Here is a 27002-nt window from a genome sequence, read left to right on the forward strand (position 1 = left end):
TAATGCGGGGAGGGGGGGTTGTGCACATTTTAAATTTGAATTACTGGCATGTTTATTGTCTTCCCAGTGGATATGCTATTTCAAAATAATGAGCAATGGCCAAATGAAAAGATTAATGCTGAAAAATCAATGGTAACAGTAGACTTGATTTATTAAATCAAGATAAGGGGGAATTTTCACCTTACCTCACCTTTTCCATGATTCTGATTTGCTCAGTACTGAAATAAATGAGAGAGATAGAGAGGAAGGGAGGACACACACACACACATACACACACATATTTATATAACGTTGGGAAGTGTACTATGGGAAGTACAGATTTAAATGTTACACAGGATCTGATATCTCACAAGTGGCAATATATGTTGCCTTAATCAGAAAGCAATTGATTATTGCCTTCATGTAAAAAGCCAGTGACGCTCAGTAGCTACTAAGCAGCAGCAAGAGGAGATGCGAGGCCCTGAAATAAGCCCTAGCAACCGCAGTTGTCATGAGTGCAGGTTGCACTGAGGAAAGTAGCCTCAAGGTTTTACAATTGTTCACCTTCTTCAACGTCTATGGTAATTCATCTAACATTGGGCTATCAGAACAATGCAGATACAAGTCTTGAACTGCAAAATACCCCATTTGTCCAATTTTCTACAAAATTATGCTTTTCATTGCTGAAAAGATGCATTTTTGGCTGTAGTTATATAAACTAAAATGTGGTATGCACAGTTAAAAGAACACTCTATAACCACTACCTGAAAGATGTTAGCACAAAAAGTCTTTTCATGTCATTTCATTTATTTTAAAATAAATTACAGGTACTATAGCAAGGATAAATAACTATTTCCCCATGTCTGCCACAACTCCATTCATGTACCTAGACAAGATTATTCCATTGCCGAACCACACTGACCTGAGTAGATTGCTAATACAATCGTTTCTGGGCCACATCTCTGAGCATGCCTAGGTCAATCCTTTTTAAAGTTGAACACATTATTTTCATTGAAGCAACAAGAGCAGGACAAAGCTAGGGCCATGTGGATGTCTCTCTGGAAAAGGGTTAATGCAATATGCGGACAGGAAGGAGTATGCTATTCCTCTGCCCTTAAACAAGAAGTTTAACGGCTTAAGTGCAATTCCACAAAAGAAATATACCCGTTTGATCCAGTTGTCCAGCAACACATGGTTTCTTCCTCTACAAAATATATTTAATTCTTGTATTCAGTTTTTTCTTATTACCATGGCATTGTGTGTAAATGTCATCTTTTCAAACTGCTCGCAAAAGATACGGTATAACCACAAAGAAAGTTTGGATCCTTATTTTAAAAATTAAACACCAACACTTTTTATAAGGTATCTGTTTACCCTTGGGAAATAAACTTAATTTAAAACAAAAACTTCACAAAAAACAAACAAAATCAAAATCAAAAGCTTTGCTTGATATAGTTATCCAGACAACCTTGTCCTAATAACAGTCTGTGTGATGGGGAACAGCCAACAAAATTGAACTTCATGCTTGTGAGGCTTACTTGCCAAGCATAGTAAGAAACTGGATCATTTCATACAGAGATTGGGGAAATACAGCAATTCAAAGCCAACCAGAATTCAGACTTTTAACCTAAGAACACTGCTGTCTCAGGAGTCCTGATTTTCTAAAGTGCTAGGAAGAAAAAAGAAAACATGACTGAATAAAGAGCAATTGGAAGAACAGAAGTAAGACACAGCTGTATCTAATGAGGTGAACAGAGGAAATAAAAGTTGCTTTTTATGTTCAGACTCATTAGTTGAAGGCAAAATTCATACACACCCCCTTGTGCATAGGGCCAGCACAAGGCTTGATTAACCATTTAAATCCCACTTAATTATTTTCAAGGCTTAATTGGGATATAAATGACTTATAAGCCATTTGTTGTCTCTCTGTACAGGGGTGAATTTCACTCTGGGCCCTTAGTAGGCAGTTTCATAACTAGCAAATATCCAATAATGAATAAAAGCTGGTCCACTCTGTTTTGGATTTCTCTAAGTTTTATAGTAGTGACACACTAATATGGCGGATACTTTCTCTTCTCGATCATCATTTATGGCGATATCGATCCTGTCTCTATACAATATTGTTTTCAGAAGTACTACCCACAACTGCCACTTGAGAAATAATACTGTAGATTAGGTAACACTGGAATAGATTCACTGTTTCAAAACTCCTAGAAGAGCCTCTGGAGGCTAGGTGAGAATGATGTCGCGCTGCAGTAGAGTTATGATACAAAGAGCAACCAGCAAGGAGGCTATTTCCATTTCAGACCATCTTTAGTGCTGAGAAGAAATATGGAAACATAAGGACCATAGATTTTTGGTTTTAGTTCTGCATAAATAGTTACTTCATGAACCTTTAAATCCACACTCCAAGTGTGAATATTACATAGCACTAATCCTGCTCCCATTGAAGCCAGTTGAAATTTTGCAATTGACTTCAGTGAGAGCATATGAGAAAGCTGACACAGTAGTTGTGATTCAAGTTATTTACCTTATGTAGAATCTGACAGAGAAAGGAATCATATTAGTTGTTTTCATTGGAATCCACTTGTATATCCCACCTGGTTGTTGCAAAGCACTGTGCCATATGAGAATGTGTTATTTTACATCATCTCATTATACATAATGTGTCACTGCTGTTAACTTCTAACTCATTCAAACATGCAGGGATCACAAATGCAGACGTCAGATGTGATTATTCAGTGGTATCAATTCCACCAAGACTGGTATAACATTTCAAAATGAAGGCCGGTTGTATTTACTGATAAGATGTCTAACCATGTTCCCTTTTACAGTTTTCCAAGGTGAAGCACTTTAATTTTGATTTTATTTTTAATCCAATAAAGAAAAGGATCTTCATTTGCTTTCTAAAAAAAACAAAACATTAACTGTGCCTAACACAACAGAATACTGGGTGAATGCTAAAACAGATCATATTAGATCAGACTGATGTAAAAACAATACATTCATATAGCACCTTAGTGAAGTCTCTTCATTAGAGAATATACAGTACAGGGAATAAACAATGATATGGTGTAGCCAGACAACTACTTTCACTTGGGTTTGTAGAGTAAACTGCAGCAAATTAAGGCTAGATTCTTCCTCCTTACTCATATTAAGTAGTAGTTTACTCCTCAGCTGGTCCCAATCAAAGGGACTACCCACTATGAATAAGGATGGAAAAAACTGACTCTTAGTAAAGAAAAAAAAAAGTCCACGGGCATTACATTTTAAAAAGTCTATTTTCCCTTTGATGCACATATGCAATTCCAAGTAATGCCAGTGGAATGATACATATATGCCCAATGAAGAATGGATCCATTAGTATGCAGGCTACAGTATCATATTTAAAAAAATGGTTCTACATTTCCATTTCAGTACAAGGGAACTGGACATTTGATCCACGAATGAACACAAGAAATACACAATAACAAAAACATAGGAACACCTGTACTCACCAGTGAATAGAACTGTGTGAAACTACCAATTATTTGCTTCATCAGTAGTCACTAGTAAAAAAAAAGAAAATCCAGTACTTTGGGGAATGTTGGTGAGAATTCACAAATATGATTAAATAGTGTCCCTTTTGCTAAGAAATAGCTTTTTTGCAGGATGCATAGCAAAATGCTAACTTTTGAAAAACTCTTCTTCTTGTAAATTTATTCCAGGGGGGAAAATCATCATTTTCACAGGGAAAAAAAATCATGTATAAAATTTGCCAGTCACGTTCACAAGGGTGAAATTTATCCTGATGCATAGGGACAGCATTAGTCCCACATAAGCTATGAAAATAGGCTTTAAATGGGATTTAACTGATGGGAGGGACCTTGTGCCATTCCTCCGCACTGGGGTGAATTTCACCCCCCAAAATTGTTGTCATAACTACAAAATAGTTTGTTTTTCAGTAAACACAGCAACATGTGCTTTTTTCCCAGCTTCATTAAAGGTAAGAGTTTTTGGGGGGAGGGAGGAAGGTACGGAGGGGGAAGCACAGCTCAATAAATGATTTTAAAAATATTTACTATTTATGGTTTACAATAGCTATTAAATAACTTCAGGTTTGTGCAGAGAACATTTAATTTATTCTAAAACATTAATATTGAATATGGCTTTGATTGCATGGGCATCTAAAGCCTTGGGATTGTGTTTACTATCTGTGCTAATTCAAAATGTATTTGTTTTGGAAACAGTACATTTATATATAACCAGGTAGCTAGTTTCTACACCAGTTTTCAGGTATTCTGTGCTCCTTATTGAAATTTCTTTGTCACTAATGGTAAATGAAGCAAAAAAGAATTTATTGTGTGTTTAAAGGAGTATTAGGATCGACCATAAAATTAGCTGGTTACCATGGAAAATAATTTAAAATATAAATAGCAAGTCTTTCATGTATATTTAGATAAGTATTGGTTTAAGCTTAGTGGGTATTTTTAATTTAGCTAAACTGCAGTGGTGTCTGAAGTTGAACTGCCAAACTGTATTTAAAATATCGTGTTTTCACAGAGATTAGAGTTCTGGGTAGGTATTAAGAAACAAGAGAAACAAAGACTCTTCTCTTTGGGAAGGGGACACTTTTGTGTACTTTGTAAAGGTATTTACTAGACCATCTATTTTAAAGTACATTGCTGCTGTAAGTAGGGATTTGCCAAACCTGCATCTGAATTTAGTAGGATTTATGAATCAGGAAAAGCAATTAGATTGCTGCTTCTTGTAGACCTGTGAATAATCTGCCCTTATGAAATAGCCATGTCAGACTTGCTAGTATGCAGAGTACAATATTTAGTTCACTTCCACTTGGAGTTTTTGGTCAGTACAGGAATTCTTGCAATTTAATCCTTACCTCCTAGATTCAACTGAAACCAGCACATGCAATTTGATGATTACGACAATATTCATGAGACTAGTAATATAGTGTTCATCTGTGCTGCTACTGATATATTTGTGTAGCTCCCAGTATCTTTAAAGAAAGTTTTTGGAATGCCTTAAAGAAGAATAAGATCTCCTATGGCCTGTGCTGGGCACTAGATAGGGTGGGATCTGAGTTACTACAGAGAATTCTTTCCTGGGTGTCTAGCTGGTGAGTCTTGCCCACATGTTCAGGGTTTAGCTGATTGCCATATTTGGGGTCGGGAAGGAATTTTCCTCCAGGACAGATTGGCAGAGGTCCTGGGTTTTTTTTGCCTTCCTCTGCAGAGTGGGGCACGGGTCACTTGCTGGCAGATTCTCTGCACCTTGAAGTCTTTAAACCACAAGTTGAGGACTTCAATAGCTCAGACATAGGTCAGAGGTTTGTTACAGGAGTGGGTGAGTGAGATTCTGTGGCCTGTGTTGTGCAGCAGGTCAGACTAGAAGATCATAATGGTCCCTTCTGACCTTAAAGTCTATGAGTCTATGGTAATGCAGATGTGTTTATATATCATATGTACTGTATACATATGGGGTCTGATTCTGTGAAGTATTAAAGTTCACAACTCCCACTGAAGTCAATAGGAATGGAGGACAATCAGCCCCAGTCAGTAGTCCTTTGAACCTCAAAGGAACAGGTCTAGGTAGTATATAAATATATAGATCAAAACATCATCTGGGGACATCTGGAGACATCTGACATCTGGGGACATCATCTGAGCTCCTAAGACAATTTATTCAGCATTGAAAAATCTGAAAACATTCAAAACTAACTTGGCAAAGTATTTACTTCTCACATATCCAGCAAAACCAGGATTCTTGCTTTTGCAAATAGTGGGAGATGTTTCACACAGCGCTATTGCAGAGACATCAACCAGGGAAGATCAGTGATCACCTTCAGCCTCTACTGCTGAACCTTATATATCTTTCATTTGCATTGGATGAGAGATGGACATCTAAACCAGTGATGGGCAATCTGAGACCTGGAGGCCGCATGTGGCCCATCAGGATAATCTGATTGCTTCCCGCAGCTCCCATTGGCTGGGAATGGTGAACTGCAGCCACTGGGAGCTGCGGGGGCCATGCCTGCGGACGTTCAATGTCAGCAAAATGTCTTGCAGCCCGCAATCAGATTACCCTGATGGGCCCCAGGATGCCCACCACTGATCTAAACACTGAGTGCAAAACTCTTCTCTTGGATCATACGGCAGTATTCAGCTTTGTGCAGTTCTCCCACTGACATCACTGGGAGCTCTGAATGTGCTGGAAGAGAGAATATTAAAGATGAAAACTACTGCCATGAAAATCCAAAAGGATAATTTTGTCCTTAAAGCTCAGGGAATGACCCTGCAGTCCTTATTCAAGCAAACTCCCATTGACCGTGTGACTGCTTGAATAAGGATTGCAGGGTTGGGCCCCATGTGACAGAAAATACAACTGGTGACCTATTTCAATGCCAGGACCCTGGGAGAAGAACAAAGCGTATTTGTTGAGACAGGATAGTGAATGCAATTAACTATTTTTACAGTATTGTCATGTCTGATCTATAACTGTACATGTATTTTCATTTAAAATAAGTTACAATGTTTAACCACACTGTTTTCTTACAGTGCTCAAATGAAATTGGAAGCTCCATTAATGGACTTTCATTATCACAACTGTCTTTCAAACAAATACACCACCAACTATTGTACAAACATGTACTACCATCTGATTATTAATTTATATGTAGCTATGATGGAGTCAAATTTCATCTGACAACATACTGGTCAAAGCCTACAAAACTTCTGAATAATGGAAAAGCATTGGCTTTGTTTAGTACAGCAGTTCTTCCCAAAGGAGAAATTAAAATAAAAGAGAAGGATTTCTGAATCTTAAGTGATGGATGAGAACTTGTTTGCATTTCCTATAAAATTCAAACATTCCAACAAACTAGTGTTTGTATATTGCCTGGCGGACTAGTACAAAATAAATTGCTTTTGCTTGTTTTATGATTTCCCCAGATTTCCAGTGTCAGAAGTAAATAATTGGAAGTCAGTCAGTCTCCTTGGGGAATTACACCAGTTGGGACCCAACCGATGGCATTCACTCCACCACAAAAGGAGGAGGACCAGCTTCAGTAATTTTGCCTTATTGATTTGGTGGCTGAGAAGTCCAAATACTAATGCTCCTAATGATCAGCCATTCCTTTTGACTTTTGGTAACAAGTATTCTCATGCAGTTAATATCAAACAGAACTTTGTGCTCCACATCTGTCATTTCAAAATTTCCATTTTTGAATTCCCCTAGTCTCAAGTAAGTAGTACATTGCCTCCCTTTTTTGCTCCCTACAATTTTTTCCCCAACTTCCAGGGCTCCATAATGCAAGATGTCATTTTGCCGGTCTTCTGTTCCAGTGATAACTTTAATTTTACTGATTTTAATAGGCTTTTCAAAGACAATCACATAGAGATCTCCAGTAGAAGGAGCTTTTCCCCAGAAGTACTCATCAATGCTGCTGTAAGCCTTGCTTGCCTCGTAGTTTTCAAATACATTCATGTTGGTGTGAAGATTTGCGGGCGGGTTGTCAGGGATGTCAAACGAATCCTCTTCAAAGTCGTCATCCTTTAGCTTGTTCTCAGCTCCTTTGTAGGATGAATAATATCCCATGTGCTGGAACAGAGATGGCTTAAAGCGGATGACATCCTTTTGAGCTAACAACCCACGGAAATGGATTAGCAGCCAATCACAAGGCATTTCCTGGTAAAACATCAGCAAAAAATGAGCCAGGCGTGGGAGGTCATGGGAGTGGTATAGCTTTCCAATATAGCCCAGTTTGGAAAACTCCAGAGTCACCCAATAGGAACCTTCTCGCGAGGTAATTACTTTCTTAACAGCAGTCAAGAAGTTTTTAGAGCATCGAACGTCATCTTCTAGCATGACATAATAATCAGAAAGATTAGCACAAAAGTTAAGCAGGAAAGCATAATCTACATTTTGTTTGGATCGGAACTTCACACGGTCTTCTGGGTCATTGTAATTTCTCTTAAGGCCATCCAGTACTGGATAGTACTCCTCAGGGGCATGGATAACCATTAACCTGCCAGCAATGATGTGATGGGCAAATTTCTGTGAAATGTCCTGGACCATCCCTTCACACCAGGATGAGTCAAAATCTGCTAGGTGAACCACCACCGTAATTTCCTTCAGTTCCTCATAACTTGACTGCTCAAATATGGACTTGATCGTCTCGAGCAAATAATTCCCCTTTTTCCGTTTGACTGAGGATAGTCCAATTGTAAGATACCCTGTGCAAAAGAAAATTCAGACAGAAAGATTAACTGAACGTGAATCAGGCTTTGAAAATCATATAACAACAAAGCTAACCTCCAGGCCTGTAGTGTATTAAATAAACCTTCTGAATGATGAAGTCTGGGATGTTTAATATGTAAACGTATTAAGGGTATGCTACAAAGACTGTTCTATGTTTTTTCATGAAAGACGAATTATGTTGTAAGCAATTTGACATATGGAGGCTATTGAATTAAACATTAGTTTCTTAACTGCAAGAAGTGTTGTGAAATGGACTAAAGCCAAAGTGATGTGTGCATATATGCCTATTAGAAAAAAAGAAATACATATAGACAATGTTAAAGCTATAAAGAAATGGGATTGAAAAGTTATGGCTCACAAATTGTTCTTAAGTCAAGCCATTATGAAAAATAGCACAAGTATGAGTTAAATAATAATGGCCTTGCTTTTACCATTTTATGGTACCATAACAAGCTTGATTACATTTATACATAGTTTTGAGGATTTCTAAACTTTTCATGGATGATTTCTTCTAGCATTTTCAGTTTTAAAATATTTCCCAATTCTCTAATTTTTCCTTGTTAGAATTCCTATTACAAACTTCCTTTATATTTTCAGTAAGAAATAGACCAGGGTATTGAATTTGAGACAAGTAAATCAGATTTTACTTAAAAGTACAATACAATTTACTACTGAATATTATATATATATCCAACAGAGATTGCATTCCATCCAAACAGCTAGATTCTAATAATAGATTTGGAGTACATGTTAACAAATATCTGAAAGAATTAAGCTAATGCTGTATGCACATGTGCAAGAAGAGATATTTCAAAATACCGCAGAAGGCAAAATCTCACCCAAAAGATTTTAAATGCACTAAAAACTACTTATAGAACTACTTATACTTATAAAATATAGTAGTGTGTGTGTGTATATATATATACTACTATATTTTATAAGTATAAGTAGTTCTATAAGTAGTTTTTAGTGCATTTAAAATCTTTTGGGTGAGATTTTGCCTTCTGCGGTATTTTGAAATATCTCTTCTTGCACATGTGCATACAGCATTAGCTTAATTCTTTCAGATATTTGTTAACATGTACTCCAAATCTATTATTAGAATCTAGCTGTTTGGATGGAATGCAATCTCTGTTGGAATTGTGAGCAACTACACTTTTAAGAAAATCAGTTCATCCCCATATTTTCTGTAAAAATAGGTTCATGTTAAAACTAGTATGCTTCATTTCCATTGCAGCTGACCAAAACTCTATGTAAATATTTTGATTTGCAAAATTTTGCAGATAATGTGAGCATGAGTGAAATATTGCAATCATGTTCCAATGAGGTGTCCTGTGACCTTCCTCTAAATTGTCTACTCAAATGCCATCAGTCATCAGCACTGCCTACACAACCCCAAACTTCTCAAACCTTATTTCAACTAAAATTTACATTGCAACCCTGTCCTAGGAAGACCAACAACTCACAGATGTCTTATTTTTCTCTCAGTGCTTGGACTTATGCATTGGACATATGCTTGGACTTTAACATTCTGACCCTCATTTCCTTTGTTTGTGTGTGAAATTATTGATTTGGTGCCCCCAGGTGACCTGTCGAAAGCCAAATATTGGCATGTTTCACTGCGCGGATGAAAGTCTTGACTCCTGCCTAAAGTGAGAATATTAGAGAAATGAGGTGGGTGAGACAATATCTTTTATTAGACCAACTGCATAAAGTCAGAATAACCAGACTATTTGGAACTGTCCTACCTGGGGCCTGAGTGCAGGAAAATCTACCCCGCCCCCAGGGGTAGATTTTTAAAATCTACCCCGCCCTGCAGGCTATAGTGCTGTGGCTGAGTCCGTCTATGGTCCCAGTTTATGGAATGACCTTCATGCCCTATATATGGTTGTTCCCAGCTATAGGAACCACATAAGTGAAGATTCAGTGGTTCTACCCATCTCAATCCATGGAGACCCAGAAGTGCACCTGCATTGTTCCCCTGTATCATCCCTGTGCAGAAGTACCATGGGAAATCTATGGAACAGGCAGCATTGTGAATGTCACTGTAGGTCAAAGAGTTTTCACACAGTTCTAAAATGAAATAATTAATTTATGTAAAAATACATCTGAGGTAACATCTTCATTTAATGAAAATCAGATTCTGGTTACTTACTTTTCCTTGGCAAAGGTGTGCCAGCTAGATAGCGATAGGAAACATTTATAGATCCTGAGAAATTTGACAAATCTTTAAAAGTGTGAACATAGCGCTCTGAATTAAGCTGGTGTGTGGCTGTTTCTCTGATTAATTGCTTGTCCCCTTCCTAGTAAGATGAAAAGAGAAAGAATGAGAGAGAGTCCATGGAGGGGGAATACACAAAGAGAAATATATTTGTGAATGCCGGCCAAACAGACAAGGGGGGCAGACAAATTTCAAATAATAAACTTTTTCAAAGTTAGTTTTCTGGAAAACATTTAAATCTCACCTCATTTTAAAAATCTGTTATCTGAATATTATATATTTTTGGTTACAATAAATCTATCATATAGTTTCAGATTAAGAGTAATTGGGAAAGAGAAAAAAGCCCTTTGGCACAGAAACATTGAAGATCTAGTTTTCTAGAAGAATTAAGAGCACTACAGTATTGCCAGAAAAGTGCTGCTATATTCAAAGTAGGACATAATCTCCCTTGACAGTACAGTGGGGAAGTGTTTAACTTTTGTTTTTTGTGATATTAGAAACTGTTGCAGATGAAACATGAAATAATATTCTCAGACCTAAGGCAAGACTGTACCACTTTGGCACTTTCCTGAGTACAGACTATTCCTTCCCCAGATCCTTGATGTGCAGGGGAACTGCACAAACTGTACTATGCTGAAGGATGCTGGTGCCTGCACCCACTGCGTGCCCTACCACCAAAATAGGCTGGTGCAGAGAAAGGGTACGGTTATGGCCCTGCCTCCTTCCCATCTCGCCCATTTCTCTTTGAGTTGAGGCTCTCCATACCACTATGGCAGAGGTGGACAAACGACAGCCTGCGGGCCACATCCAGCCTGCAGGACCCTCCTGCCTGGCCCCTGAACTCCTGGCCCAGGAGGCTAGCCCCTGGCACCTCCCCCGCTCTTCTCCCTCCCCCGCAGCCTCAGCTCACTGCACCACTGGCGCAATGCTCTGGGCAGTGGGGCGGCGAGCTCTTGGGGCAGCGCAGCTGCAGAGCCTGGCCTGACCCGGTGCTCTGTGCTGCACGGTGCATGGCTGGATCCAGCTGGGTGGCGCGGCTGCAGTGCCACGAGCCACCGGTACTCCAAGCTGCGCTGTAAAGGGCAGGGAGTGGGGGACAGGGGGTATTGGATAGAGGGCAGGGGAGTTCGGGGTGGTGGTCAGGTGTGTGGATAGGGGTAGGGGTGGTCAGAGGGCAGGGAACAGGGTTAAATGGGGGCAGGGGTCCCGGGGGGGCAGTCAGGAAGGAAGGGGGGTTGGATGGGGCAGGTGAGGGCAGTCAGGGGCAGGAGTTCCAGAGGCGGTCAGGGAGAAGGGGTGGTTGGATGGGGCAGGAGTCCGGGGGGGCAGTCAGGAAGGAGAGGAGGGGTTGGATGGGGCGCTGCAGGGCAGTCAGGGGTGAGAATTCCAGGGGGGAGGGGTGTCAGGGGACAGGGAGCAGGGGGGTGGATGGGGAAGGGGTCCCAGGGGGGCCATCAGCGAACAGGGTGGGTTGGATGGGCCAGGAGTCCGGGGGGGCCGTCAGGGGGCCAGAAGCGCGATAGGGGGTGGGGGCCGGGCCAAGCCCCCCTCCCCTAACCGGCCCTCCATACAATTTCCAAAACCCAGTGCGGCCCTCAGGCCAAAAAGTGTGCCCAGCCCTGCACTATGGCATACACTGTGTCACACCCACACCATCTGTCTCTTAATGCTTATGCAAAGAAGAAAATTTTCCATTGGAGCTGTGGTGCCATGGAGTTGACGTAGCATTAGGAATGCTTTTATAGTTCACATTGGATGATTTTGGCCCTGAGAAGAGTAAGAAAAGTATATGGCAGTTTCACACGTGTGCTATAATACATTAATAAAAGACAAGTGACTTGAGCTTTGATTAAAAGAGAGCACTATGCAATAAACAATAATATTGCCAACACAAGCAGAAAGGACAAAAAATAAACAATATTTATTTCAATGTTATTCAGGTTCACAATCAGCGATGTAAAAAACACTTCCAGTAACCTATCTTAGGTTCATGTTAAGTTCAGTATTTTTCTTTTATAGAAGAAATAAATAATCCATTTATGAGTTGAGTCAGGTTCTCTTGGCTAACATCCAGATGCACCTACCTGAACTGTTATGATCTCTCATTCTGCAAGGTCTCCCTGGATAATTTCTTCCTAGTGCTGCTAAGCCACCTTGCATTTACTGATAAGTTATGAAACAAAGCTTTATGTTTATCACTTTCCAGATTAGAATGTAAGTCAATGGACTAGCTAGAGTCCATACCCTGACCTCAGAGGGTTACCAAACAGATGTTCATACAGCTGATCTACTAGACCTGCTGGCTACTCAGTCTCCTGATTTTTCTGTGGTGATCCTAGTTTTCAGCCATTAATCAGGAAAACAGTGTGCACCCAGAGAGGGAAGTAAGTGCAGGGGAAGAAGCAGGCAGTCAGCACCATATACACTTTGTACTACATTTGACTGACCTTGTGAGATTCCCCTAACTTTCCTGAGAGCTGAGGGGGTTAATTGCCTCTCAAGAGACACTTTGCTCTTCATAGGATCCCCATATGCAATATTGTTATTACTTTCACAGTGCCCCCAAAGGGTACTTACATTTACAATAGAAATAAAAAGACACGGTCCCTTCTCCCTATCACTTACAACCCACAGTATATGCTTAAAGTCAGCATTGAACCATGCACATTCTGAGATCCAGTCTAAGTGAATTTAGTGTTCATGAAAGTTTCTGGATCCATTGATCCGGAACAGCACACACAGCTGCAATTTCAGTATCTCCACATTTCCCTGCCAATTTGCATCAATGCTGCACATCACGTACATGAACTGTAGTTGTATCACTAAGGCTGCTTAAGCAAAGTTGTCTTTGCTGCACTATCCCCCAGTGGTCTCATGCATTGAAATGGAGATTGCAGTTCCCACTTCAACATCCACAAGAGAGTCAGCACTTTTACACAGTAATATGAGTGGATTCTACTGGGGACATGAAAGAGACTCCAAATGAAATTTGAAAGCCCCCAAAATCAACATCTCCCCTTTTTGTTTAAATGGTCTCTGTAAGGTGCTGGCTTCTCTGCAGCCCACAAAGACCCACTGCCATTCCAAGCCTCTCTTCCCAGGCATGGTTTTGTTTTCCAAACACAAACACAGGCACAGCTCTTCAGCTCACCCTGGGCTACAGCTCCAAGGTTATTTCCCCGCTGGCCTCTTTCAGTCCTTCCTGCAAGGACTAAAAAATTCCTTCCTTGCTTTTTTAGATGAGCACCTCCCCTGGGTTTTCTCCCCAGCAAGTTCCCATTGTCTCCCGTCCCCGGGGTCTTCCTACTGATCCCGCTCCCCCATCCTTACTGACAACCTAGCACTACATAGCCCCGGTGCTGCCCTCTCAATTAGCCAAATTCTCTGTGTCTACTCTGCAATTAAACATCCCTGGCTGACCCAGATGACTGGGCTCAGGCTGCAGAGCTCTAAAACTGCAGTGTAGATGTTTGGGCACAGGCTGGAGCCCCAGTTCTGGGGTCCTTGCCCCTTGTGGGTCTCCTGAACATCTACATTGCAATTTTACAGCCCCACAGCCTGGGCCTTGTGAGTCCAATGACACAGGCCAGACCTGGGTGTTTAATTGCAGTGTAAACATACCCATATGCAGCAACCGTTCTGAGACAGGGGAGCTGGACCTGCTTCAATTAAAGGGGCCAGCCACCCATTGACAGTCCACGTTAATGAAAAATACTAAGAATTTCACATTAGATGTGGGGGACGGGAAATCAGAGCCTTGTTCTCCATTGGGTTGGGTATCTGAGAAAGGTAGCTGGGGAAGGACTGAAGCCATGGGCCTCATTCCCTCATCAGCTAACTTAAGGGGACTTTACAAAGGCAGTGGCTAGCAGGAGAGCCTCAGACAGTGTTACTCCACACATATAGGGAATCAGGGAGAGCCTTACAGAGAGTTTCCAGTTCCCTACATGTGTTTTTTTCCTGCAAGGGAACTATTTGGGATATTATTTCTAAACTCCCACATTTAAACTGCTGATCTTCTACCTTAGCAAAGAAAACATCAGATGGACCAGGGGAGCCGTCAAACATGGTCAGGGATGTAGAAAAATAAAATAAAATAAAATAAAAAAGCCAACAGCCTAACACATTTGAAAAATGGTTGATGGACCATAAAGGTATCAGGAGATCTGGGAAAACTGTCAGGAGAAAGTAAAAGTCTTGGCTGGGAGCTACATGAGCTCAGACATGTCAAATTTGTGATGAGAGAAACAATGAAAGAAAGTGAATGTAAAAAAAAAAAAAAGACAAATTAAGAATAAGACATCGCGGGAGCCGGCAAACAGGACAGGAAAGGATTTAAAAAACAAACCAAAAAGATGCACTTTCAGAAGCATCTGGGGGGAATTTGTAGCAATTAGCAGAAGCAAGAGAGACATCAGGGAGAGTGACACTGGGAGAAAATATAGTATAAGCCAGGTCAAATTTGATCACAACCAAGAGATGATGAATAAATAAGATACTGTAAAAAATCTCAATGCAAACAAGGTCACTAGAGGAAGCGATATATCAAAAAGTGGAGTGACATACCAGAAAACAGGGATTGGCTAGCAGTGATAATATAGTAATATCACTGTTAACTTTTTTTAAATCACTATTTCAATTTAGCATAAGTTTGACATTATTGGACATTGCCTAGTAAGGTCTCTAGCCCTGATATTGAAAATCCATACACATTTATTATAACTTGTATTACAGTACTGACTACAGGCTGAGTGGGACCCATTGTGCTAGTTTCATAGTAACAGACACAAATGTACTCTCCCTTGCCCCCCACAATGTATGTTCTTAATAGACAAGACAAAGAATGGGAGGGGAAATAGAGGTACAGAGGAGTAAAGTGACTTGTGATTTGTCCAAGCAGGTCAGTGGCAGACCTAGTGAGAGAAATCAGGTCTCCTGACTCCAAATCTAATACCCTGTCCCGTAGATCACGCTGTTTCATGCTTATCTTTACTCATATGACTGCAAGAGCTTGGCCTTAAACCGTTGTCTCCTTTCATAGGGACTGATCCAACTCTCAACATCCACACTACCATTAGTATCTCAGAAGTCATTTGACCTTGAATTGTGGTGGATGCCCAGCACAAACTGTAGAGTTACATCACATTATCAATAGTTTAGTGATTGAAGCTACTAATTCAGGTGCTTTAGGAAATTCTACCTTTAAATCATAAGTTTACAATAGGTACCATGAAAATTTTGAGGTTCCCATCAATACCTTTCCACCTGCCAAAAGCCCAAATATGGGACACATGGCATGACAGAGACTCAAAATGAGACACAGAAAAATAAATATTCATGCAAGAAACTGAAAATGATGTGGGATTAATTCCTGTTGTGTAATTGAGTCTTCTGTCACATTAGTTGTAGCTGTAATGCCACACTCCTGGGTGGGTCATTATCAGCAGGGACTGAACCTGGGTCTTGACCTCAGACGTAATAATTTTCAAGAATTAAAATGAGGGAAATCCAAATGTGTGCAGAATGGGGATAATTTTGTGACTAAAATGGAGAACATTCAAGAGGTATGGCTTCACACTGTGCTAGATACCTTACTTGTAATATCTGCAGTGCTCCTTAAATGTATAGTGGGAAAGACTGTAATATATGTTACCTCTATAAGAAGAAAACATCAAGATTTTAATGGTACCCTCTCATATTTTATATATATATGGGAGTTTAGAAATAATATCCCAAATAGTTCCCTTGCAGGAAAAAAAACACATGTAGGGAACTGGAAACTCTCTGCAAAGCTCTCCCTGACTCCCTATATGTGTGGAGTAACACTGCCTGAGGCTCTCCTGCTAGCCACTGCCTTTGTAAAGTCCCCTTAATATGAATCAATCTGAGGGGACTTTACTATGAACAGCCCACTAAAACGGGAGAGTTGCAGCTTTGTGGTACCTTGTACTGTGTGCTTGTTCCATGACCCCATTTCTTCCACCTAAGAAACTTACCAAGACATAACCATCTTCAATGTACAAGTTCATGAACAGCAGGCAAATGACAAGGACTCCTAAGAATGATACTGCTGATCGTTTCCGCAAGCATCTCATTTTATCCAAATATTTCAAAGTGAGCGTCACGTGAAGAAAAAAATATAGGGTCTCCTAGGAGAAAAAAACATGTTACTAAATTCTTTGAACACGTATAGAACACAACCACTTAGAGACCAAATCACAGCCATTAGCATGTGCATTACTTCATGTGTTTGAATTAGAGATGGCCACAAACTAAAAAACAAACCTCTAATTCAAACAGCCTCAGATTTTGAGGGATTATGAACCTAAAACCAGATTCAACTTTTGTGGCTCATATCCATGTCTAGTTTAAATCAGAAAGACCATTTTTCTTTAAGATACTGTCCATTACATTTTGTTAATTATTCTACCAAGTTTCACTCACTGACCTTGTATATGAACGTACTGCATGGGGCTGTGTTTTCATAAATTGAGGCAAATAATGGTCTATGCAAGTGTTAAACTGCACATACAAAAATAAATATTGGCATGCCAATAGGCATCCACGCTGATAGAAAATAGATCTAAGCATGTGTGGAAATTTGTCAAAGATTTTGCACATTCATTTTGAGAACTTTCAGGATGAATAACATAAAAAAAACCCTGGAAGTAAAAATTACAATCCATATTTTCTCTGCCAAGCTGATTAAACATATCAAATATTTTGAAGAATTACTCCACTAGATCCTAAATAACAGTGAGACATACACACAACGTATTAATAATAGCAAACAATTCACCATCCACATTAGCCCATATCGACAAAATATGAGCTTTGGAATAAGGAAGTTATGTGTGTACAACAGACTTTTTAAACTCTTATAAGAATGAGAACAATATGATAAGATAAAACAAATAAGGAAATAAAAAATAAGTGAATGTCAACATTCAATAAATGAGACACATCCACCACTCAAAGCCAAAGTATCTAGGAAACCAGGTTAACCAGCTATGGAAGGATTACACCACCACTATACCGGTATAGGGGATATGGTGGAGGAACAGAGAGACCAGCTAGGCTGTTCCTATAACTTGGTGATCTTGAGCAGCTCAAATGGCCCAATGAGACTATATTTAGAGCATCACATTGTTTTCTCCCAGCCTAATTATTTATGAAAACAAGTATCAGGACTCTACCAAATTTTGTCCTCAGAAAGTAACACAAAATGGGCAATGGTTGTAATACCAGTAATTTGTTTTCCAGTGAAATTTGGTGGAAAACAAATGGACTAGTATGACGAGTCTTTGATAGAAATCACGGAGTCTAGCTTATTTTTCCCTCTAGCAGGAAAACATTGCATTTTAACCTGGCTTTCTTGTGCTTTTAATTATTCATTTTATATTAACAGCTGATAATATTTTGCAGGCTTGTTTGTTCGTTTTGGAGCGGGCCAATATTTTGAAGATGAAAAAAATGCAAAGTTTTTTTTATAAACTGGAAATTTCGTTAAGAAAATGACATTGCAATTCCATCTTTATAGTTCATTGCATGTTAAAATCCTACCACATGCTGAGAAATATATCTATCTGTATCATACATAGTTTCATTTCCATGCATGGGTAGCTTGCTTACTTTCATTCTGTATGAAATGACAAAAAAAATGAGTCACAAACGGAATAATTTTCATGCTGTTGACTCAGGCCTAAAAACATAGCAAAAAAATTTTTGTGCAGTATGTGGGTTAGAGAATTCAAGAGAGGTTGGGGATAGTCCTAGGAACCTGGTGCAAAGTGATGAAGCAGTAAAGAAAATAGGTTTTTGTTTCTGCTTTTTTCTTTTTTAAGAAATGCTACATCTGTAGACTGAGTACAGGAGGTAAGAAAATCCTACCTGAGTATGAAATGATACCACTACATTGTTGATTAAATGATTTTATTGCCCTGCCTACAATTGGCAACTAGAATGTGTACAGTGACATGGTCTGCGGGTTTCCTCAAACTGTTAGATGAGGATCCCCTAGCAATTTGGAGGGAAATGACAGAAGCTCCACCAAAATTTTGCCCTTTTTATTAATATTAGGTAATGTCACAATAATATACATAAAGACTCTTTAAAAGTAGACGTCACTAATAGATATTGAGGGGGATACATTGTTCCTTTCCTCAAAATTATTGTTTTTAAAGGGTGGGATGGGAATTAGAAATTTAAAAATTCAGATATGAATAGATTTAAACACAGGCTCTGTTCATAATCTGGCAATGGCTAGCCTGATTCTCAAAAGTTCAAGTATGTTTGAACACATGGATGTTAGAGATATCAGCAACTCCGGGGTCAAAATTTTAGATGGGGTAATGCACCTTCAAGCATTAAAGTGAAGTTTTCCTCTGAAAAATTATTGTACCAATGGCACCTTCTTACTCACTAGGTTACTCTGTGTGTGTGCTCAGAGTCATATTTGCTGACTTGAGTTACAGGACCAAACATTTCCTGCTTTACTTCACATAGCCCTGCACAGCCAACACTGCTATGAGCTGCAGATTCTGCTCCATATTATGCATCATGAACATAATTATTTCCAGGCAGTTATCAATCAATTATTGTATCATTGGACTATCATAAATTGCAGACAATGGAGTTGCAGAAATATAAGTGAAGGACTACAGAAACTTTATTAGTGGTGATGATGTATAAGATGAGAAGCACTCAGCTTGTCTCAGAGCACAGGCTCAATTTGCAGGACAAGCTTTTAGAAGAAAACCTCCATATTTTTACTGGGTACCTTTAATATGGAAATGATTATAACAATGAATATAACTGTTTGCAAATAGTGTTCACAATAATTTGAAGGATAAAACAAAGTAAATTTTCAAGAATTTTGTTTGTGCGTAAGAGCCAGCTATAGATTCATACCAATTAAACAGACTGAAGAGAAGGATGCCACAGTTACGGCTTAACAAATTTATCCTATACAATATGTTCTTCAGACGATGTGCTGACATTTGCTCTTACAAACATTAGATGGCAGCATGTACGCACATTTGCTATCACATCAGCATGCTTTGTTATCTGTATTTCTCCCAATCAGTTTATTATTAATGCATTGCTTTGTTTAGCATACTTACAGTATGTGCTTTTAGGAAACATTCCCTGCATTTTCCCAGAACTACTTCTTTGTTACAGTTCAATTTCCAGCTTCTAACACTGTATAGTGGAACACAGTAGAAGTGAAATTGGTCAGAAGAAAACTTAATATTGGTTCCAGGCGTATGTGAATTCAGTCAGCCTCCTCTGAAAAAAACAAAACAAAAACAGCCTTGGCTCTTTCCATAGTGACATGACAACAGGCTTTAAGATATTTAAACATAAATATTCCCCATTACTAAAGCCAAAAGAGGCTGAAGCCCAGATTTTTAAGAGGGCTTGAACTCAGCATCCAATGCCACAACCGCTAGTTCATATCTGTATTTTTTAGTACTATGTGTTTAGTTCTCTCATTTTCATATGCAACTAAATAGACATCTAAGCTATATAAATGCAACTGCTTTTGAAAATCAATCCTGAAGGATTTCATGTTCATTAATAAATGCATTTGGAAATTTAATTTTCTTTTCTATTCTAAAGATGACTTGTGCTTTCCTGATTCTTTTTCTCTAGACCCCATATCCCTGCTAAAGTATACATCTGAATTTCTTCTTGATTTGTCAAAGTTTAGGCAGCTTGAACAGTTTTCTTTTGACAATCTTAGTTCATTCTCTTTTCAGCTCTTTTGAGATACACAATCTCATGAAGTTACAATGATGAAAAACGGCTCTTTATTGGATCTGTAACTCTGGGAAACTTACGCAATAATACAGAGGTCAAGATCGATTTTCACATTCCAATTCTGCACTCTCTCTTACACAATCAATATAGTGCAGCACAAATTTAAGTATTACATGATTTAAAAAACAACAACAATCTTTTAAGAAGAGTCTCTTCTTTATGAACCAAATCCTACCCCCATTGCAGTCAATGAAAATCTCAGACCTTTTTGGACACCTCTCAGCAACTTGTGCTCCATGATTTCTAAGGCCTAATCTCAACGCCCATCATCCCTCTGTATGGACACATTACAGCCAGCTATAATCTAACCTCAGCTAATCAATACAGCAAACATGCTATCCAAAGATGGTAAGTACAATGATGTAGCAGAGGTGTGTGAACATAAGAACATAAGAATGCCATAATGGGTCAGACCAAGGGTCCATCCAGCCCAGCATCCTATCTGCCGACAGTGGCCAATGCCAGGTGCCCAAGAGGGAACGAACCTAACAGGCAATAATAATAATAATAATTAATGGAGATATCTCATCTCCTAGAACTGGAAGGGACCTTGAAAGGTCATCGAGTCCAGCCCCCTGCCTTCCTTAGCAGGACCAAGTACTGATTTTGCCCCAGATCCCCAAGTGGCCCCCTCAAGGATTGAACTCACAACCCTGGGTTTAGCAGGCCAATGCTCAAACCACTGAGCTATCCCTCCCCCCTGATGAGGGGGGGGAGAGATGATCAAGTGATCTCTCTCCTGTCATCCATCTGCACCCTCTGACAAACAAAGGCTAGGGAACACCATTCCTTACTCATCCTGGCTAATAGCCATTAATAGACTTAACCTCCATGAATTGAATCTAGTTCTCTTTTAAACCCTGTTATAGTCCTAACCTTCACAACCTCCTCAAGCAGGGATTCCACAGGTTGATTGTGCACTGTGTGAAGAAGAACTTCCTTTTATTTGTTTTAAACCTGCTGCCCATTAATTTCATTTGGTGGCCCCTAGTTCTTATATCATGGAAACAAGTAAATAACTTTTCCTTATTCATGTTCTCCACCCACTCATGATTTTATATACATCTATCATACCACCCCTTAGTCTCCTCTTTTCCAAGGTGAAAAGTCCTAGTGTCTTTAATCTCTCCTCATATGGGACCTGTTCCAAACCCCTAATCATTTTAGTTGCCCTTCTCTGAACCTTTTCTAATGCCAGTATATCTTTTTTGAGATGAGAAGACCGCATCTGTATGCAGTATTCAAGATGTGGGCGTACCATGGATTTATATAAGGGCAATAAGATATTCTCCGTCTTATTCTCTATCCCTTTTTTAATGATTCCTAATATCCTGTTTGTTTTTTTGACTGCCGCTGCACACTGTGTGGACGTCTTCAGAGAACTATCCACGATGACTCCAAGTTCTTTTTCCTGATTCGTTGTAGGTAAATTAGCCCCCATCATACTGTATGAATAGTTGGGGTTATTTTTTCCAATGTGCATTACTTTACATTTATCCACATTAAGTTCATTTGCCATTTTATTGCCCAATCACTTAGTTTTGTGAGAACCTTTTGAAGTTCACAGTGTGCTTTGGTCTTAACTATCTTGAGCAGTTTAGTATTGCTTTCTGAAATTAAATGCCACAGCGTTGGGCTGTTGAGGTGTTCTTCCCACCAGAGGAATGTTAAATGTTATTATATTATAGTCACTATTTCCAAGCGGTCCTGCTATAGTTACCTCTTGGACAAGATTCTGTGCTCCACTCAAGACTAAATCGAGAATTACCTCTCCCCTTGTGGGTTCCTGTACCAGATGCTCCAAGAAGCAGGCATTTAAAGTATTGAGAAATTTTGTCTCTACATTTCGTTTTGAGGTGACATACACCCAGTCAATATGGGAATAATTGAAATCCCCCACTATTATTGAGTTCTTTATTTTGATAATCTCTCTAATATCCCTTAGCATTTCATTGTCACTATGTGAGTAAGTATTTTGGTACCTATGTTACACTGCTTGTGTATTTGAGTGCTACATCTCACAAACTCAAGAAAAGTTGCTTATTTGCAGAGGAACTGGTGACTGTCAGAAATGACAACTGAATTATTATTGTATAATAGTAACATTTCCAAATCAGCCATACAGCTTTGCCTATCACCAAAAAGTCCCCGTTTTTGGAAGTACAGTACAAGCTATCCATTGCCACATTTACAATATCCACAAAACCCAGAGATAACACACACAAAAAAACATGGTGAACTTTATTACAATCCCTGATTTGACTAAGGCTCTCTGAAGCAGAATCCCTACACACCAGCCTTCTGATGCAGTATTCTGCCATTGTGTAGCTGAGTTGCTTTGCTTGCATTTCTTAATGCTTGTCCAATTTGTTTTTCTGCTTTTCTTTTTGGAAGGCTGCACTTGAAGCCCCAAAGGCTGTGTTCAATCCTCTTTATGAAGTATATTATCCACACAGAACAAAAGATTCCAGAAAGAAACATCTAGCCAATATGTAATGGATTTTTTTACATGGTTAATATTAAATTGTACATGAGGGTCTGCAACAGTTGTGTTTGCATGTGTCATGTTTTTTTCCATACAAGATGAAAAATAAGAACATCAATGTAATTGTATATATTTGCAGATATGGTTGGCAGTGAATTGGAAAATTGTAATGGATAGATTGTTCCATGGGGCTTAGACAGACTTCCAACAAGATTCACTGTCTGTCTTACTGAAAGCTTGGAAATACATCTAAAATGTTTGAAGCTGACAGGCATGAGGTTTGCTGGCACTGGCAGCAAGAAGTAAAACTGATGTTGGGGAAGGGAAGGTAGAGTGTGTTAGTTCAGATGAGACTAGCAAAGCTAAGTGGGGGTGGGTTACATGGGATTAAGCAATCTCCTCTTTGTACTGGGTGTTATAGCACCACATGGGACAAAACATGTCATTTAAAAAATGGAATGTCCATGGAATTTACAATCTAGATACTGCACTGTACTGACAATTAAAGAAATGGTATGTGGGCAGGCAAAGACTTTATCATACTTAGTAGTGAAGGAAGGGTAGGCAAAAAGAAGTGGGCTTGAAGGAGAGATCTGAATGTTGAGATGACCGTTTGGGAAAAAAGGCAGAGTGGGCAGAGTGAAGTATTCAAGGGGCAGTGTACGAAGAAACAAGCTGAAGTGTAAGGAGGCGCAGAACTGTATAGATATGCAAAGGTGAGGCTGAAGAGCTTAAATCATATAGGGCAAGGAGGACAAAGTCAATGAAGGGATTCAAGGAGGGAGAAACAGAGTAGTGGGGAAAGGGTTATTTTAGCTCTAGAGTTTTAGACAGAATAGAGATTAAAAAATTAGGGATGCTGCAGAGAAGGTTACACTAATCAATGCAATAGATGACTAATGACTGAGAAAATGTATTGACTTGGAGGACAGAGTGCCACCTAATGATTCAGAAATACCACTGGATATGTTTTATCAGCTGTGACAGAGGGAAGGAATGGATTTTGGAAATATAATATAGAGGAGGAACTGACAGGACTTGCCTAAAGCCTGGATGCTGGGGTAAATGACAAAGGAATTTGACAGATTGTGAGCCTCAGCGATGAGGAGGACAGTTCAGCTATCAATTAGTGAAAAAGAAGGGAAAGAAAGCGAGGTGAGACATGCAGGGTGAGATGTCTCAGGGCTTGTCTACACTTGATAGGCTACAGTGGCACAGCCGCAGCACTGCAGCTGTAGTGTTTTAGTGTGGACACCACCTATGTTGATAGGAGGGGTTCTCCCATGAGCACAGATAATCCACCTTCCCGAGAGGCAGTAGCTGGAGACTTAGGTCATTTTAACTACATCACTTCGCACCCCAACTGACACAGTTAAGCCAACCTGATTTTCTAGGGTAGACCAGGTCTTACTCCTGGGGGGCTTCTGCATGACTGCGTGCCCATAGAACTGCGGCCCCCGGCAGAATTCCTGTGTTTCCCTGCAGAAAATGGAAGGGAAGCAAAGGGAAGCTGCGTGGGGACGGGACAACCATGGGCACAGGTTTTGTGAGGGACTGCCCCCCTCCAAAGAGAGGCAAGGCATGGGGGGCACATGGGTTATATGCCACTGCCCTCTCCCGCGTTCTTTTCTGCAAGTGCAGAGCTGCTCAGCGGAAGGAGGCTGCATCTGGGCTCCATTGACTCTGAAGCTGAACAACTCCTCCTGGGTCCTAGTGCCAGTTGTGCTCCCCTTCTGTGTGCTGGGAGCATTCCTGTACAGTGAGTGCCCGGGTTGGGTCTGGGTAAGGGGGTGTGGGGCAGGGCCGGCTCCAGGCACCAGCCCTCCAAACATGTGCTTGGGGCAGCACCGGGGGGGGGAGGGGAGCGGCGCTCACCCGGGCAGAGCAGGGCCGCAGTCCAACTCACCGCCCTCCCCCCGGTGCTCTGGCCAGCCGGGAAGAGCGGGGCCACCCTCCCCCGGCGCTCCAGCTGGCCGGGGAGAGCGGGGCTGCGGCTGGGCTCAGCGCCCTCCCCTGCTGTGCTCCCTGCCGGGGGGCGGGGAGCAGCGGGAGGCTTTTTTGCCTGGGGCGGCAAAAAAGCCAGAGCCGGCTCTGGTGTGGGGGAAGAGGAAGGGGGGAAGGAATAACGTGGAACAGGGCAGGGGGAAAGGAATGTGAGAATGAGGGGAGGGGAATGGAGAAGAAAATGGGATACGGGAATTACAGGGGGAAGCAGGAGCCCGGCATGCAGCATCCCCTCGGCACAGCTGGGACTCCCCCATTAAGCAGCCCCATTGAACCCTCACCCTGACAAGCCCTCCCCCGCTAGATCTGGACCCCCCCGTCAAGCCCCCTCACCCAGACTCCCGCTCCCCGAACCCCAACCTCCTTCACTGGATCCCCTGCAGAGTCCCATTGCCCCTGCACCCAGAACTCCCCAATGAGCCCCTGTGCATCCAAATCTCCCACTGAGCCACCCACACCCAGAGTGCCTCACACAGAAACCTCTCAGCCCACATGTGGATCCCCGCACATACTAAGCCCCTCCATACTTGGATCCTGCTGGGCTGAGCCTGCCTGCCCACACCTGGTGCACCTGGTGGAGAGGGGCAGGGCCCAGGGTGTTTCTGAGGTAGGCCCAGCCCTTGCACTGTGTCAGGGTGAGGTGAAGCCTCACTGCTGAGTCCCTGAACCGGGGGAGGTGGGGGATTCAGGGTTATTTCCCACTTCAGTGGAGCCAGTGCTCTGTGCTTCCCACTACCATGCTGGAGCCACATTTATTTATTGACAAATAAAATTTACAGAATTTTGCAGAATTTTAAAATATTGTACGCAGAATTTTTTAATTTTTGGTGCAGAATTTTAAACTTTTTGGCACAGAATTCCCTCAGGAGCAAGGTCTTACAGGCAGGCAGAGATTCAAGACTGGGGACATAAGGAGAGGTCAAGGACAGAGATATTTGTGAGTCATCACCATAACAGTGGAAACAAAGAGTGAACTAGGAGGAATGAGTTTAGAGGAAGGAGAGGAGGGGGTGGCAAATTGAACCCTGAGGTGAATGGAGGTGGGAGGAAGGATGATTTACAGCCACCAAAGAGAAGCTGAAGGAATAGTTGAGAGAATGCAGATAGCACAGACGATGGATCCATAGGACTGTACTGAGAGCAGGAGAGACTGAAATGTTAAAAAGTCTCTAGGACCTGATCTCCTCCCCTAACAAACTTTTAGAATTCTCATGCTTTTCCTTTCACTGGAGAAAAAGAAGGGGAACAATCTCCCAGGCACCTGTGAATTACATAGTGAAAAACTGAAAATCATTAATGGCCATACTGTGCCTTTTGGGCCAGTCCATAGTATGGGAGGAGGGTGAGGAGTTACACTAATGTTGGGGGACCCCAAGAAGCGTTCTTTATGGGGAACAGCATAATCTCCCTCTGCATTTCCTACTCTTCTGGTTACATAGGGTTACCAGAACAAGGAAAGTGTAGCCTTGTGGTCAGAGCAACCAAAGGCTGGACTCAGAGCTGGAGTCAGTAGGCCACAGCTGGTGCCAAGGGTCAAGCCAGAGGTCAGGAAATGGAGCAAGCAGAGTAGCAGGCCAGGAGGGTCTCAAAGCAGGGGCAGCATCCCACTGCAGGCCAGCAGTACTGATGAGGCTGCCTGGAGACAAACTGGGCTACATGCCTGCCCTGATTCCTGACCTCTGGCCAGTGCATGGGGTTCAGTGGTGCCATGGCCCTACTTCTTCTTTTCCCCATTTGAGTCCTGCCACCCTCGGAGCATCAGAGTAGGGAAGGAGCAGTCCATGTGATGCACAGGGCTGCAGTTCTGCCTAGGCCTTAACCTAAGTAGGGAAGTCTCCTTACACCCTCTCTGCTACTGCATAGCTCATTAGGGCCAGGCAGAATCTCGTCCCTTAGTTTGTGGACCCATTATACACTGCCTAAACTGGTTAACTCACTTTTTACACAAATATTGTTTTTATGAAAAGAATTTTAGACAAAAAGCAAGATGTTAGTTTTTCAACAAGTAAAGTTTGGGGAGTTTAATGCCACATCTAGGTAATGCTGTATGCACACATGATGTCACTAGACTGTACCTGATTCCTGAATAATCAGCTGGTAGCATGAAGTTAATCAGAAAGCATTGTTAGTTGTCAGACAGGGCCAAAGAAATTGAGAACAATGTGGCAAATATTCCAAACATTTAATGTTTTAACATTAAAATAATATCTCATTTCTGCCAGGCTTTCACTGTTA

General features: G+C 40.9%; 1 protein-coding gene across 1 annotated transcript; it reads right to left on the reverse strand.

Moving 5' to 3' along the window:
* Positions 1-6050: 6050 nt before the first annotated feature.
* On the reverse strand, positions 6051-19737 carry MGAT4C (MGAT4 family member C). The gene is made up of 4 exons (XM_034755723.1): positions 19579-19737; positions 16453-16605; positions 10391-10538; positions 6051-8210 (listed from the first exon to the last, which is right to left on the reverse strand). Exons 2-4 carry the CDS (start codon positions 16549-16551, stop codon positions 7054-7056), a joined length of 1404 nt encoding a protein of 467 aa, XP_034611614.1. The 5' UTR covers positions 16552-16605; positions 19579-19737; the 3' UTR covers positions 6051-7053.
* Positions 19738-27002: the final 7265 nt, after the last annotated feature.

This window comes from Trachemys scripta, chromosome 1, assembly GCF_013100865.1.
Source record: "Trachemys scripta elegans isolate TJP31775 chromosome 1, CAS_Tse_1.0, whole genome shotgun sequence".
Lineage (NCBI taxonomy): Eukaryota > Metazoa > Chordata > Testudines > Emydidae > Trachemys > Trachemys scripta.

Coding starts and splice junctions, on each gene's coding strand:
- MGAT4C (XM_034755723.1), bottom strand. CDS start 16,551: ATGAGATGCTTGCGGAAACGATCAGCAGTATCATTCTTAGGAGTCCTT. Junction 10,539..16,452: donor TTGAAGATGGTTATGTCTTG/GTAAGTTTCTTA, acceptor TCATCTTACTAG/GAAGGGGACAAGCAATTAAT. Junction 8,211..10,390: donor CACACCTTTGCCAAGGAAAA/GTAAGTAACCAG, acceptor TCTTTTGCACAG/GGTATCTTACAATTGGACTA.